The 16064-nt window shown below is 53.2% G+C and overlaps 1 protein-coding gene across 3 annotated transcripts; it reads right to left on the reverse strand.

The window, feature by feature from the left end:
* Positions 1–1488: 1488 nt before the first annotated feature.
* On the reverse strand, positions 1489–15673 carry PVR (PVR cell adhesion molecule). Of its 3 annotated transcripts, XM_024132761.3 has the most exons (8): positions 15368–15673; positions 12252–12611; positions 11312–11617; positions 9749–9866; positions 6399–6547; positions 5378–5506; positions 3603–3634; positions 1494–2948 (listed from the first exon to the last, which is right to left on the reverse strand). In XM_024132761.3, the coding sequence occupies exons 1-8, from the start codon at positions 15444–15446 to the stop codon at positions 2877–2879; spliced, it is 1245 nt and encodes a 414-aa protein (XP_023988529.1). In that variant the 5' UTR covers positions 15447–15673; the 3' UTR covers positions 1494–2876. The 3 variants fall into 3 exon arrangements, with proteins under 3 accessions (XP_028339120.1, XP_023988529.1, XP_054938097.1); XM_028483319.2 differs by lacking the exon at positions 11312–11617 and having other exon boundaries at positions 1489–2948; XM_055082122.1 differs by lacking the exons at positions 1494–2948; positions 3603–3634 and adding an exon at positions 3642–4087.
* Between the last annotated feature and the right edge of the window lie 391 nt (positions 15674–16064).

The following is a 16064-nucleotide window of genomic DNA, read 5'->3' on the forward strand; positions in this document are numbered from 1 at the left end:
AAATCCACACATCTTCCCCCGCAGACAGGCTGTCATGTCCATCACTGGTAGGAACAGAGACCCATGACTTCTGTGGGGGACCATTTGTCAGTGTCTGTCACAACGACAGGGGCTCTGCTCTTTGATCCAGCAGTTCCACCTCCAGGGTGTGTCCCAATACACATGCAAGGTCATGCACTGCCACATGGTACTAACAGTAAAAGGGTGGAAACAACACAAATATCCATCCATAGGGGCCTGGTTGAAGAAGTCCTGGACATTCCCCTGTGGAGGAGGGCTGTGTGGCTATAGAAAAGCTAAAGATGCTCTCTCTGAATTTCCAGAAAACTTCAGTAATAAAAGCAAGGTCAGAGCAGTGTGTATGAGATGTTACCTGTCGTGGGGAAGAGAATATATATGTATACGTTTGTGCATCAATAAACTTACCAGGAAGTAGTTCCATGGTTATCTGAGATGGAGCAGGGGCCCAGGGTAGAAGTGGTGGATAGAATAATGAGTCCCCAGAGATATCCAGGTCCTAGTCCCTGGAACCTGTGAATATGTCCCCTTACATGGCCAAAGGTACTTTGCAGATGTGATTCTGTTAGGGACCTTGAGATGGGGAGTCAATCTTGGATTGTCCAGGGGGGCCCTAAATGTCATCACAAGGGTCCTCATAGGGGAAAGAGGGAGGCAGGAAGGTCAAAGAAGGAAGAGGGCAATGTGACGATGTAGCAGCGAGAGAAATAGTGATGTGATGCAGGGCCGTGAGTCAGGGAATGCCGGCCGCCTCTAGAAGCTGGAAAGGCAAGGAAAGGGCCTCTCCCCCGGAGCCTCCGGAAGGAACCAGCCCTGCCGACACCTTGATCTTAGCCCCCTGAGACTCACTTCAGAATTCTGGCCTCCAGAACTGTAAACAAATAATTTTGTGCTTTTTCAAGCCACCAAGTTTGTGGTAATACAATTCCCCTGCCTAAAGTTCAATGGTTTTTGGATATATTATGTTATTAATTTTTAAAAGTTGGGGTAACATAGAGATGACAAAAATTTGCCATTTTAACCCTTTGGAAGTGCACAATTGAGTGGCATTAATTACATTCAAATGCGTAAAACTGAAGATCCACGTGCAGAAGAGTGAAGCTGGACCCTTACTTTATACCTTGTGTGCAGATTAACTCAAAGTGGACCCCTGATATCTTTTTATAACTTGTGATTTGGGGATTTTATGTACAGGCCCACTTCATTTTATTGCTCTTTGCCTTATTGCACTTTGCAGATACTGCATTTTTGACAGATTGAAGGTTTGTGGCAACCTCGTGTTGAGCAAGTCTCTCTGTGCCATTTTTCCAATAGCATTTGCTCACTTTGTGTCTGTGTCATATTTTGGTAATTCTCACAATATTTCAAACTTTTTCTTTTTTTTCTTTTTCTTTTTCTTTTTTTTTTTTTTTTTGGCGGTACGCAGGCCTCTCACTGTCGTGGCGTCTCCCGTTGCGGAGCACAGGCTCCGGACGCGCAGGCTCAGCGGCCATGGCTCACGGGTCCAGCCGCTCCGCGGCACGTGGGATCTTCCCGGACCGGGGCGCGAACCCGTGTCCCCTGCATCGGCAGGCGGACTCTCAACCACTGCGCCACCAGGGAAGCCCAAAAACTTTTTCATTATTCTATCTGTTATGGTGATCGGTGATCTTTGGTGTTACTGTTGCAGAAAGATGACGACTTATTGGAGGCTCAGATGATGGTTAGCATTTTTTAGCCATAAAGCATTTTAAAACTAAGGTGTGTACATTGTTTTTAGACATGATGCTATTGCACACTTAATAGACTACAGTATAGTGTAAACGTAACTTTTTTTTTTTTTTCTGTTTAGCTGTGCCGCATGGCTTGTGGGATCTCAGTTCCCTGACCAGGGATTGAACCCGGGCCATGGCAGTGAAAGCGCTGAATCCTAACCGCTAGACCATCAGGGAATTCCCATCATAACTTTTATATGCACTGGGAAACCAAAAAATCCGCGTGACTTGCTTTATTGCGATAGTCTGGAACTGACCCCGCGATGTCTCCGAGGTATGCCTGTATTTTGTAGTTAAAAGAATGGAAAAAAGAGAGAGAGAGAGAGAGAAGTAAGACATGCTCTCCCCCTGGTGTCTGAGAACCCGGGGATTCGTGTCCTTGTGGCCCTCTTGATTCAGGGTCTTCCGTCCACGCCTTTGGTTCTGTCTCAAATGGTGACGGTCCATGCAAAACTCTGTCCCTCCTCAGTCCCCACGAAAGATCCCCTCGCACACAGCCACTCGAGGTGTAATAAATAAACTTTAATGAGGTGTCTGGGGGCTGGGGATGGACAAGGGGTTTACGTGGCAGCAAGGCAACCAATCTCCCTTTGTGTCCCTGACGCTGTGGAGCCCCACTGGCCTTGTCACCCCCTTGCCACTCCCATGCTGCTGGGTCACATCTCTTTCCCGTCCTTCTCTGTTCTGCATTCTCCTATCTGCCTAGAGAGAAGCCCCAATCCTTCTCACTTTCTCTTGCAGAGTGGCTCATGCCCTGCATTCTGGCCCAAGGTCTCTACCTCCCTAAGGTATTTTCTCCAACAGACAGTTCTGTCTGTCACACTTGCGGTGTAGGAAACCATAACCGTGTGCAAACAGCTTTCCTGAGTTTTGTGACTCCTTATACTAGTGACTCAACCTGAGGGTTGGTCTTGAGGACCCCTGGACTTGCACCCACCCACTGTGTTGTGAGGCAGAGGGGACATTCTTGAGGTCTGGCACGGGAAGGGTGGCCAGTCTCTTTGGAGGGAGGCGTCATCCATTGAGGTGGGGTGGGTGTCCAGCTGCGAGGCCCACTTCCTCACCAGCTCCAGTGAGGACTCTGTCTGTTCAGTCCCGATGCTGTCACCTGGTGCCCTCTGTCGGTGGATCCTGGGGAGAGCTGGCATTACAGCCAACAGCTGAATAGATGACATTCTGGAAGGGGGAATACACAAATTTTAGCCTCAGGCCCTTCCAAAACAATGCTTCCTGCTGAAGCCCAGCACGCAAAGAGCTGCAGGCCTGCTCCTCTCCCAGCCCCTGGAGGCCAGCGCAGCACTTCTCCAGGTGTGGTCATGAGTAGGGAGGGGAGGGACGGGGTGCCTATGAAAATTCAGGCCCTCAGGCGCCAGCACAGACCCACCAGACCACTGTCAGGGGGTGGAGCCCAGGAGCCTGCAGTATGTATGTATGTATGTATGTATTTATTTATTTATTTATGCATGCATGCATGCATGCCAGCCACACCGTGTGGCCTGTGGGATCTTAGTTCCCCGACTAGGGATTGAACCCGGGCCCTCGGCAATGAGAGCCTGGAGTCCCAACCACTGGACCGCCAGGGAGTTCCCGGAACCTGCGTTTCAGCAAACCTTACAGGGGATTCTGCCCAGCAGGAAGGGTTTGGGAACTGATGCTCTAGGCCTTTGAAGAAAAGATCCAGGACCTGACTCCTGAGGCCGTGCTGGCTTTTGGTTAAGTGCTGCAGGTGCCCAGAGGGGCCTGGCCCCTCCTTGGGAAAGCCCACAGTGATTAATCTATGGTTCATGCAGAATTCCCCCGTACCCTCCTCAGCTCCATCACCACACCTACCCCGTTAGCAGACGAGCTGTGCAGGTTCCAACCTGCGGAGACAGGAGGAGAAGTGGTCAGAAGTGAATGACAATGCTGGAAAGTATGGGAAGAAGGCACATGTGGGTGACCAGGCCCCCTGAATTCTAAGTCCTGGCTCTGCTTTTGATGTGGGGGAATCGCTTCCCAAAATGGTTTCTACGTTTATAAAACACAACTGGGGTATAGGCTTCATCTAGTTATTCATTCAGTTATTAAGTATACATAAATATTTACTGAGCGCAGGCTCTGCAACCAGATGGAAGGGTTCAAATCCCAGCTCTGTCCTTTAGCAGCTGTGTGACCATGGGTAATTGACTTAACCTCTCTGTGCCTTGGTTTCCTCAACCATCAAACAGGGATTTATTCAGCAAATAGAAAATGTCTACTTTGCGCCAGGTGCGTTCTAGGTGCCGGGGATATGGATGTGGTGAGCAAAACAGACAAAAATCCCTCTCTCATGGTGCCTGTGGTAATAACAATAGGCATATTAGTAATAGTGATAATAATCATAGCTTATATATGCACCCAGTGTGTGGCTTACAGTGTGCCAAATGCTGCACTAAGTACTGTACCTATATTATAAGGTACGGTCACTCCCATTTCACAGAGGAGGAAACTGAGTCATAGAGAGTAAGGCATTTGTCCATGGTGACGCAATAAAGCAGTAGAGTGTGGGCTCAGATACGGGCAGTCTGGCTCTGGATGTCATGCATTCAGCAAACACTCAGATGCCTCTTTTGTGCCCGACCCTGTGGTAGGTGGTGCTGAGGACACAGTCATGACCATGACACTTCTAGCTCTGCCCTCCTGGGGCTCGCAGTCCACTGGAGAGACAGACAAGTCCCCACACAGTGATGTCCCTGAGTGGGCAAGGCTGGGGTGGGGGAGTCCAGAGCAGGTGCTTCGCTCATTTCGGGAAAGACCAGGGAGGGCTTCCTGGAGGAGGGGGCCTCCCGCTGGGATGTGAGGAGGCCATTTTGTTTAGTGGTTGAAGGAACAAAGCTTTGTAGCCAACAGAACTGCCTTCTACTCTTGACTTTCCAACTGTGTGCCAGCTGGCAGGTGACATCACCTCTCTGAGCAAACATTTCCTCATCTGTAAAATGGGCTCATAGCGGGACTCTCTTGGCAGGGTGGTTGTGAGCATTGAAGGGGGTTGTGCGCAGAAAGTGCCTGGCATGGAGAAAGTGCTCAGCTCTTTTTGATTACAGAATTAGCCGCAGGGCTTTGCCAGAGGGAGCTGTGGGGATGCTGCTCCAGGCAGGAGAACAGGCTTGCAAAGCCCTTGAGGTGAGAGAACGTCAGATCCTTTTAAAGCTCGGGATCAGGGCACCAGTTCCTGCCACCCCCCTCCTTTCCGTGAGAGCAGGGAGGGAGCCAGTCGTGAGCAAGACAGATGGAGGAAAGCTGGGGTGGAGATTAAATGTTATTCCACCCTCCATCCATCCGGCAGGAGCTCCTGCGTCACCTGGATTAAAAGCCAAATCCTTACTGTGGCCTTCAAGGACCTACAGGAGCTGCTCCCACTTTGTAAAATGAATCACTGATCCAATGAATCAAACTGCCTGGTCTCAGTGTCCTCGTCTGTCAAATGTGGGAACCTCATGGTATTGGGGTGAGGATTCAGTGAGAGGCTGCCACGTGGAAGGCTTAGTGCAGAGCCTGGCACACAGTAGGTGCTCAATTATGTTGGCTGTGGTGATGTTCATTTATGGCAGACAGGCGGGGGATGTTGCAAAACAGAGGGGACTCACGGGCGTTTCTGGATTTCCAGAAGTAAATCAGGAGCCCCAGCAGGAGTAGACCAACCAGGATGATAAAGAAAGTCAGGATGATAATGATCTCAGAGGACAAGCCCGACTGTGACGGCTCCCTGGGAAGTCCTGCAGGAAGAGAAGGAAGCAGAGATTTAAGATGAGAGACTTTGGGCTTTTTACCTGCCCCCAAAATATTACCTTTTGTTTTTAAAGGAAGCTACCACTCTGCTTCCCTCAGTCTATATGGTTTAGGTGGACTTGACCCCACCCTCTGGTTCCTAGGATGGGACTTTGACCTGGGCCTGGCCAATCAGAGCATTCCATTCTCCCTGGCTACTGTGATTGGTTCATGGGGGTGGGGGTGGTCTGTGACTTAAGTTGAGCCAATGAGAGCCAGCCCTGGGATTTTGACTAGATTATTGAAAGTGGTGTATTCTTTCCCTTGGGATTTCTAAACTGGTGGGCTGTGAGCCTATAGCTGCTGAGGACCATCTTACCTTCCTGAGGGGAAAGGCTACCAGGGAATAAAGCCAGCATAGAGAAAGCAGAGACAACAGAGGTCAAGAAAAGTTCCTGGGTTACATAGTTGGAGCACTTGGATCTAACCATACCTGAAGGTGCCTTTCCAATAAAGTCCCATTTTTGCTTGGACTATTTTGAGTTGTGCTTCCATCAACTGCAAATGATAGAGTTCTGTCTAATACACTTGGAAAGGCCTTCCTGAGTCCATTGGGAAAAGGCATCACGCAACTACCCCAGCCTGGGTTTGCAGAGGGGCTGTGTCCAGGTGGCTGTACAATGGTTCCAGTGGTACAGATGTTGAGTTAACAGAGAGTAAAGCTGATCCTGTTGAACCTTCCATGAGGGGACTTAGGGGAAGGACGGGAGCTAGAGAGCATTCTTGTAGCTGAGGGACTCGTTTAACCAGGGACCACTTCTAAACTCCTCCTTCAGAGGGAATCCTACTGCGATTTCCTCTTTTGATCTTTCTGTTCTCCCCACCCAGGGGGCTTCTTACCTGTGACCAGGACGGTCACTTCTGCCTGGCCAGTCCCTAGGGCGTTGGTGACAAGGCAGATGAAAGTCGTGTTGATGGACTCGTCCACGGTATGGATAAGGAGCCGGGCGCCCTGGGCCACAGCAGAGGGTGGCAGGGGTCCCATGGTCCTAGGAGAGACAGATGGGTGAGGAAGTGGCCTCGGTTGGAGGCCTAGAATAACAGGTGATGGGGCACTCACTGTATGCCAGGAATACAGAAACCCTCACGCCATCTACAGTACAAGTTGAGAGCAAGCCTGGAGTTCCCCCAGCTCTGCCTCTCACACTCCCATCCAGCCGATCGGCAGATCCTGTCTGCCCCACCTTCCAAATCTAGCCTGAGTCTGACGACTCCTCAGGGCCTGAGAAGAGGCCTGAAGGAGGTGAGGGTGAGCCGTGTGGGTACCGACGGGAAGAGCATTCCAGGCATAGGGAACAGCATATGTGAAGACCCTGAGGTGAGAGCATAACTGTAGTGTTTGAGGATCTACAAGGAGGCCACTGTGGATACAGAGGCGAGAGCAAAGGACCACGGCCACCACCCTGGTCTGTTCCCCCTACTCCTGGGGCAACCTTCTCACTGGGCTCCCTATTTCCACCCCCACTCCCACCCGGCTCTGTCCCCCACTCAGCATCTGAGAGACCTCGTTAGAACTAAGTCAGCTCGGCGACTTCCCTGGTCCAGGCGCAGTGGTTAAGAATCCGCCTGCCAGTGCAAGGGACACGGGTTCAAAGAAGCCCAAGCACCGCAACTAAGAGCAGCCCCGGCTCGCCGCAACTAGAGAAAGCCCGCGCGCACCAAGGCAGACCCAATGCAGCCAAAAATAAATAAAACAAATAAAATTTTTAAAAATTATATATATAAAAAAAGAACTAAGTCAGCCCAAGTCCCTCCTCTGTCCAGAGCCCTCCAGTAAAGGAAGAGTCCTTAGCACGGGCACAGGTCCCACACAAGCTGGCTCCCTGATGCCACTGACCCCTTTGCTCTCGCCTCTATATCCATGGTGGCCGATTTGTTGATCCTCGAACACTCCAGTTATGTTCTCATCTCAGGGTCTTCGCGTATGCTCTTCCCTATGCCTGGCATGCCCTTCCCATCGGTACCCATACGGCCCGCCCTCACCTCCTTCAGGCCTCTGCTCAGACGTCACCTTTGTGACGCCTTCCTTTGCCACCCTCTTTCAACCGCAGTGACCCCCTTCTCACCCTCCTCCTCTGCTTTATCTTTTCCATGGCATTTATCACCACCTGACACACTCTGTTCTTGACAACATTATCTTGTTTACTTTTTAAAGTTAAAAAAAAAAATTTTTATTTTGGCCACGCCCTGCGGCTTGTGGGATCTTAGTTCCCCGACCAGGGATTGAACCCCGGGCCCCTGCAGTGAAAGCGCAGAATCCAAACCACTAGACCGCCAGGGAATTCCCATGTTATCTTGTTTAATTGTTTCTCTCCCCCATCAGAATGGGAGCTCTGAGAGGGGAGGGAATTTGCTCTATTTTATTTACCAAGGTCTGTGGGTCAACAGCATCTGGCACACAGTAAGCAGTCAAGAAACACTGGTTTAATGGATGGAGGAGACGCAGGCATGGATTTGGGCTGCAGAGCTGGCATGGAAACCCGTGGCTCGTGAGCCTGAATCGTGGCACTTTGGGGCAGGAAGGTAACGGCCAGCCATCAGTACCAGTTGAAAACCTTCGACCGGCAGTTCCTCTGGCCAACCGTTGAGACATGACCGCGGCTGTCCACAGAGATGGACAGACGGGAATGCTCACCACCATGGCATTTGCATAGTTGAAAACAGGAGAGCACCTCCGTATCCCCATTTGGGATTGGTTAAATCACTGAAGGGCTCATCTGTGATGGAATCCCGGCACCAGGAAGAAGGGGGCTGTGGCTGTTTTGAAATGCGTAAAAGATAAGGACTTGTTGGCTAGATGGAGACAGGAATGGACTGATGGGCAGGAATGTGATAAAGAAGTACATGAACATATCAGAGGGAGAATCCATGTGGTGGGGTTTTTGAGTGTTCACTGGAAAATTCTTACAACTTTTCTGTATGTGTGAAAATTTTCCTCATAAAGTGTTGGGGGAAAATCGATCTATGTGCCTTGACATGGAGAGGTGTTCATGAGGTAGAGGAAAACATTTTAAATTGTACATACAGCACAGTTTTTGTTTAGAAATATTGGAAAAAAAGACGGGAAGGATATATAACAAAGGGTAACAGTGGAGGTGTTCTGGAGGTGACTGGGCACATGACTGCAGGTGCTGTTTTCTTCTTTTTACTCATAACCATGTTGTCTAAAGTTTCTACAATGCTAAGTTATTTTTGAAATAAGAAAAAAAGGCCCAATAAAAATTACATAAAACGTGGGACTTCCTTGGTGGTGCATTGGATAAGACTCTGCACTCCCAGTGCAGGGGGCCCGGGCTCGATCCCTGGTCGGGGAACTAGATCCCACATGCCGCAACTAAGAGTTCACATGCCGCAACTAAGGAGCCCGCGTGCCGCAACTGAGACCCGGAGCGAGCAAATAAATAAATTAAAAAAAATTACATAAAACAATTTACCCCTTTGCCTTTATCCTCCCTCACTTGTAACCCCGGCCTCGGTATGAATTTGAGGAGGTTTTCTCATTGCTCTGCCCCTCAGTCAAGAGAAGGGGGACGGGACAGTATTTGCTCTGTGAGAGGTGACTGGGCAGGTACCACAAAAAAAAATTACATAAAACAATTTACCCCTTTGCCTTTATCCTCCCTCACTTGTAACCCCGGCCTCGGTATGAATTTGAGGAGGTTTTCTCATTGCTCTGCCCCTCAGTCAAGAGAAGGGGGACGGGACAGTATTTGCTCTGTGAGAGGTGACTGGGCAGGTACCACGTGATGGCTGGGGAGGTAGCACAGCCCAGAGGTTAAGGGGATCAGGTTGGGAGCGAGACGCCGATGGGAGGCTCACCTCTGTGCCCCATGGCTGTGTGCCCGGGCAGATGATGGCAGCTCCTGCGGCCCAGCTAATCTTTAATCCAGGCCTGGCCATAATGCAGACTGCCTGGAGTGTGGGGATCACGTGGGTTCAAGCTAAGTACAGCAGGCACGCTGTAAAGAGCAGGTGTGTCAGCACACCTGGACTAAAGCACCTCATAAACTCTGTGCATGCAAGACAGACATTTTCCTGGGGGCCTACAGTTGACTGCTTGCTCTCTTTCTACTTTCCTGCCTACACCCTTCCTCCCTCAGACCCAGGAGTCGAGGTCCCCAAGCCCCTCATCTCTCAGGACCCAGGTAGCTGGGTTCCCAGCCCCTCCTCCATCTGACCCAGGAACTCACGTGTTCCAGTTATAACCTGTGGGCTCTGGTTTGCTGCGGACGTCACAGTTCAGGGAGGCCTCACTACGGCCGATGTACCAGTTGCCATCATAGCCGGATATGGAGACCTCGGGGGGGTCTGGGGGAAACAGATACACAGGCTCAGAGACAGAGAGCCTTCAGAGGGGCCTAAAGATAATTGCGATTCATGTCACAACAGGAAAAGGGCCTTGGTGGGTTTTGGGGAACAGCTCAAGGTGGAGAGGCCTCCGAGGGGTCTGGGGCGATGGGTTCTACCACCACCCCCCCCGCCCCGCCCGGCTCCGAGAATAGAAGTCTGGGAGTCCTCAGCAGGGTGCCAGGAGGTGGGGCACAGAGAGGGCTTCTCAGGACCTGCTTCTCTCTACTGGTTTTCCCGGGTAAAGCCAGATCCTGGTGTGCCTGGGCTGTCCTGTGAGAAGAGGCCTCCTGGGCGCTCATAATACACAGGAGCATATTCAAGGCTCTGATAAGTCCCGCAGGAAAGAATCCTGGATGACCCTGTTTCAGCCTGCCGTTTATCCAACTCAAAGGTGATCAACAAGGGAGATTTTCAAAGTCCGCAGAGGGAAGGCCAATGAGACAGGGTGTTTGTGTGTGTGTGAGCTGGGGGAGCGCTGAGGGAATCAGTACAGCACCTACTGGGGAGGGAGTATTCGGTATAGACAACGATGGGAGGACACAGCCCGTAGACGAGCCAGCGTAGACAACAGTGGGCTAGAGACAAGTATAGGCTACACTGGAGCCAGTGGAGACCTCTCTCCAGGGGATCCATTGTAGACAGTGTTGTGGGTCGGTGTGAGAGAGTGCCTGGGAGAACCCGTGTAGAAAATGCCGGGTTTCAGTGCAGCAGTGGTCACGGGCCCCTCTCTGGACAACACAGGGAACAGTGCCAACTCCCCACAGCTGGCGGCCTACATGACTGGTGTAGACGGTGAGGGCAGCGCTGTCTGGGGCCCAGAGGAGCCAGTGTAGATGGTTGGTAAGGCAGGGTAGAAAACGGCCAAGGGAGTTGGTGTAGATGGTGGGGAAGTGGGGTAGCAGTGTGCACACGGGCAGTGTGGACAGTTGCCCAGGGAAGCAGGTGTAGGCACTGTGTGTAGATTGGGCTCAAAGGAGCCCATATGGGGCGTCAGTGTGGGCAGTGGCCAGGGTAGACAATCGGGGAGCCGGACTGTGGCCTAAGAAACTGGTATAGGGCTTCCCTGGCGGCCCAGTGGTTAAGACTCTGCGCTTCCGCTGCAGGGGGCACGGGTTCAATCCCTGGTTGGGGAGCTAAGATCCCACATGCCACGTGGTGCAGCCGAAAGAAAAAAAAGCAGCAGCTGGTATAGACAATGAAGGACAGTTTGTGGCCCAGGGGAGCCGGTGTAGACGGTGTGCGGACGTGGGTAGGCGGTAGTCAGGGAAGCCAGTGAGGATGATGGGGGTGATGTTGGAAGTGGCCTGGGTGGAGGGGGGGGGGGTCAGTGTAGACAATGGTGGGGGAGGGTGGAGACGGTCTGGCAGCCCCTCCTGTCCTTGCTCTCACTTGGGTCCACTCACAGGGCACGGTGAGGGTCACGGGCAGAACCACCGGCTCCTCGAAGCTCTCGTGCTCCACTCTGCAAGTGACATTCTTGCCATCCACATGGCTGGAAGGCATTAAGGTTAAGAGACTGATGACGGTGACAGTGCCGGGCAGGGGCCCTGGCACCTGGCTTGTATTGGCCATCTTGTCCAGGGGTGGGGACCAGGAGATGCGGGCGGGTGGGCGACCCCCCGTGGAGATGCAGTGGGCCACGGGCACAGGCTCCAGGCTGAGCGGGCTGAGCGGGATCTCCCGGGTCTCAGCCTTGTTCTGGGGCTGGGCTGGGGGAAAGAAGCCAAAGGGACGGGTCACACCTCACCCGCGGTCATTCAACACACATCTCAGCAGCAGAGGGTATCAGAATCCCCTCCTCCCAGTCTATTTCAACTCTCCCTTCCTCACCAAAGGGAGTAACAATAACTGAGCCCCTGTCCCCAGCTCACAGAGGCCTCTGCTCTAAGCAGTTCACCCGGATAAACTCCTGGGACCCTCAGGACAGCTTTCTGAAGGCAGCACTGTTGTTACTAAGCCTGTTTTACAGACGAGGAAAGGAAGTTCCCAAGCTGGTAGCGGCTTTTCCGCTTTCCAGGACCCTTCCTGTCCCCACCCCTTTCTCGCACCAGCCACTGCCCCCCTCCCCGCTCCCCAGCGCCCCCAGCCCCTCCATCCCCTCGGCCCTCAATCTCCAAGATCTTACCTCGCGGCATCTCTAGTACTCACTTTTGGTCCTCCAGCCCCTCCCCCCTCTAATCGCCCCTTCTGCAACCCCGCCCCATCACTGCCCGACCTCCTTCTTTTGTCCCCGCGGAATCTCTGCTCGGGAGGGAATCTCCCTCCCTCCCGGGCCCTTCCCCCTCTTTGCTTACCTCCCTACCCCGCCCCACACCCCTCCCTTTCGGCCCCCCGCCGGCTCACCGAGCACCCGGAGCCAGGTTCGGGCGCTCCTGTCGCCGTTGGGGAACGTGGCGAACTGGCAGGTGTAATTGCCTTCATCTTCAGCGCGCAACCCCCGCACGGCCAGCGATGCGTCTCGCAGCTCCTCGCCTGGCCTGGCGGCCACGAACTCCAACCGGCCGGGCTCCTGGAAGCTGGGGCCCTGGGTGGGGTGGAAGACCGCCACGCTGCGGGCGGCCTCCGCCAGCTGCGGCCGAGTCCAGGTCACCTGCGTCACCGTCACGTTGTGCCCCAGCGGCTGCAGTTTGCACGGCAGCTCCGTGGTGCCACCCAGGAAGCCGCGCACCTGGGCTGGGGCCAGCACTCCGATTGTCTTGGTCCCTGCGGGGAAACGCGGGGCGGGTCACACCCGGGTGTCCCTGATCTGGATGGGGAGAGGCGCCTGGGAGGTCGCTCACCTGGGCCTTGGAGCCCCTTAGTTGGGAGTGTCTGTGGGGAGGGGGGACCGAGGTGGGGAGGGTCAGTCCGGATCCAGGGGTGAGGGTGAGGGGGGCTGGACTGGGTCTGCAACCGGGTCGCGCCCGTTCAGTCGGGCTGTTATTACCGTATTTCCTCTATCTCAGCATCATCAATTTTTAAAATTGTGGTCAATATTGTGGTTAAAAAATTAAAATTGCCACTTAAACCATCTTAAAACGTACAGTTCAGTGGCAGTAAGTACATTCACGATGTTGTGCAACCACCACAAACTTTTTCATCACCCCTGAGTCATCCATTTTAAGGTGTCATTTACAGCACGACCCGTTCTCAGTGGTTAGAGCATCCCGGATTTAGAGGTGTGGAAAGGGGAAGAAACTCTAGGTCTTAGAATCCATGAAATAAAGTATTACTTCTGTTACTCTGTGCGGACTCGGGTTGGGAAAATGTTTGTAGGGGATCCTAGCACAAGAAGGGAGGTGATCATAGCCCCAGTGTTTTGGATCCCCTCAGATCTCTGCTGTGAGGCTTCAGGCAGTTTCCTTAACCTCTCTGATTCTTTTTCCTAGTTTGTAAAATGGGGCTAAGAACAGTTAACATTCACGGGTTGCTTACAAAGATCAGGGGCTGTTCTGAGCACTTTACACATCTCCCAGCATTCAGGCCTTAAACAGCTCCTTGAGGTAAGCACTACCTTCAGCCCTACTTTATAGAGAGGGAAAGCAAGGCACAGAGTCTTGTGCTTCAGGTCACACAGAGCACAAGTGGCAGAGGTGGATTTGAACCTGGGCCATCTACAATTTAGACTCCTGATCTCTCATCCTCCAGGCTCCAGATGAAAATCTTTCTGCCCAGGGTCCCCTGCACATAGTAGGTCCTCAATATGTGTTGGCTTTTATCGATATCAAGAAACACAATGCTGTGCGTCCTTATTAATAATAATAAGGATAAGGGACAAGGTGAGAAGGAGTTAAGTGCTTTGACTCTCAGTCCCGCTCCTCGCTAGCTGTGGCCTTTGTGCTGCTGGTTTCACTCCTCTGAGCCTCAGTCTCCTCATCTGTAAAATGGGGGTGGTTATAACTTAAGAGGGTGTTGGGAGGACTAAATGAGGAAATTTATGTAAAGGGATTAGATATGCCAAGCACCCTATACAGGTGAATGTTATAATTATTGTTATGAGGAAGAGGAGGCTGGGAGGTAGTGGCCCGGGGTGCTTGGAGCGTGCTGTGTCAAGGGAGGGCACGGTCTGGACACGAGGGCATTGTGGAGTGGTGACCATGCTAGTCTGGCTTCGAATGCCAGCTCCACCGTGGACATGCTGTGCAGCTCTGGGCAAGTGAGTCTCCTGGGAACTCCCTTGTTTATGAGCTGCCGACTTAGGCTTCATGGGTGAAAAGAAAACACCCAGGCTTTCAGCAGATGGTCTCTCTGAGAACGACATGCCACCCTTCTAGAAAGCCTTCCACTCTGCCTTCTGTCTGCATCCCCCATGCCCTGGGTCCAAAATCCTGGCTCTAGCAATGACATCCTGATGTGGCTCACGTCTTTTCTTTGGTTTTTCTCCCTCCATGAGGCAAGACCGCTCTGGGCCAGCGAGTCTCTTTCTCCTTCTCTTGATGGCAAGACCACTATGAGGATGAAACCGGATGAAGTGGCCTTCCTCTGGCCCCGTACTCTGCGTAATAGCCAGGCCCAGGCTCCACCGTGTGCCAGGCAGTGGGCTGCTCCCTTAGGTGAGGCCTCCTCCAACCCTCTCCAAGGGCCCATGAGAGCCACACTTCATCCCCATTGGTCAGAGGGGGCAAGTGAGCCTTGCAGGCTCAAGCTACTGGCCTAAGCTAAGCAGCAAGTGAGGGCCAGAGCCTGGGTTGAGACCTCTCGGGACATGACCAGACTCCGGTTTCCCCGAGCCTGCGTTCAGTGTTGTTATCGTTCACGTGAATTTTCGTTACCATTATTGTTCTTCTCCAGTGCACCTGACCTAGCTCAGCATCTTCCCAAGACACGGTCTTACTAGGTAGGTAGAATTCCACCCCCTGCGCCGTCCCCAACACACATTTTATGGAAACAGAGAGCTTAGGTCACTTTCCTGAGCTCACACATGTATTAAAAGCCCAAAGCTATTTTGAGCTCACCGCCGTCTGACATCAGTGCTGTATCCCCAGTGACTTGGAAGGCTGCCCCCAGTAGGAACTCTATAATAAACGTGTGTGGGATGAATGCATGCATGAATGAATGGCCATGTCCTTAGAGTCAGACGTTTGGGGTCGAACGGGAACGGGGTTATGTGCCGCGGCTCCCTCCCCCCGCATCAAGCGTCCTCTGTCGTTGTCAGCGGGTTATTGGGGGCTGGGGAGAAGGGTCCGCTTGTAGCGAGCGGGGTCGAGAGGTGTGGTGTCCGGGCGTGAGCCGCCTTCCACCTAATTTTTTCCCCCGGAGGCCGGCCCGCCCTGCCCTTCAGAAATTCCCGAGGTCCGGCGGCTTTCCAGGAAGCTGTCAGGAGAGTCCGCCCCGGCCCGGCGTTTCTCCGTCCCTGGGGCGCAGGGGGGCACAAAGCGAAGGGCCGTGCGCTCTGCCTTGGGGGACCCAGGGGGCCGGGCCCAGGCGGCTGGGGAGGGAGAAGGGGAGCAGGGGCCGCTCGACCGCGCGGGGTCACTCACCGGCTCCCGAGGGCGCCCAGAACAGCGACAGCAGGGACAGCAGCAGCGGCGGCCAAGCTAAGGGAGTGGCTCGGGCCATGCTGGGCGCGCCGCCGCCTCCTCCGCTCGCCCTGCCGGTCGCGCGGCCGCCGCAGCAGGTCCTGGCCGGGAATCCTGGCGTCACTCAGCCGCCGAAGCCTAGGGGAGGGAAGGGGGAAGTTCTACTCCTTCCCTCCTCAGACTTGCAGCGGGGAAGAAGTAGAGAAGAAGTAGAACTGGGCTCCCGGGTCCCCGCCCGCTGCCGGGGCTCCCGCCGAGGCTCCGGTACTGCCCCTCCCTCCGCGCCTGCGCTGACACGCGTCACTAGGGCAACATGACTAGGAGGTGGGTTCTGATGCGAGGAAGCTTCTATATAAGGATCCCCATGTGACAGGCGAGGAAACTGAGGCGCGCAGAGAGGTTCAGCGACTTTCTAAAGTTCCAGATTGGCGAGGGACAGAGCAGAGATTCGACTCTATAATCGGGACAGATCCTGAGTTCCTAAGCTCAAAAGCTTAACCCCCCTGGGTTCATATTGGGCAAGTTGCTTCTCCTCCTGAGGCCTCAGTTTTCTCATCTGAAAAATGGACAGGATAGCAGCACTCACTTCACGGGAGGGTTTGTCAGACTTAAGCAACTGCTTAGCCCAATTCCTGGTATATCGTTTGTACTCAGTAAA

Source organism: Physeter macrocephalus, unplaced genomic scaffold (assembly GCF_002837175.3).
Source record: "Physeter macrocephalus isolate SW-GA unplaced genomic scaffold, ASM283717v5 random_18, whole genome shotgun sequence".
Classification (NCBI taxonomy): domain Eukaryota; kingdom Metazoa; phylum Chordata; class Mammalia; order Artiodactyla; family Physeteridae; genus Physeter; species Physeter macrocephalus.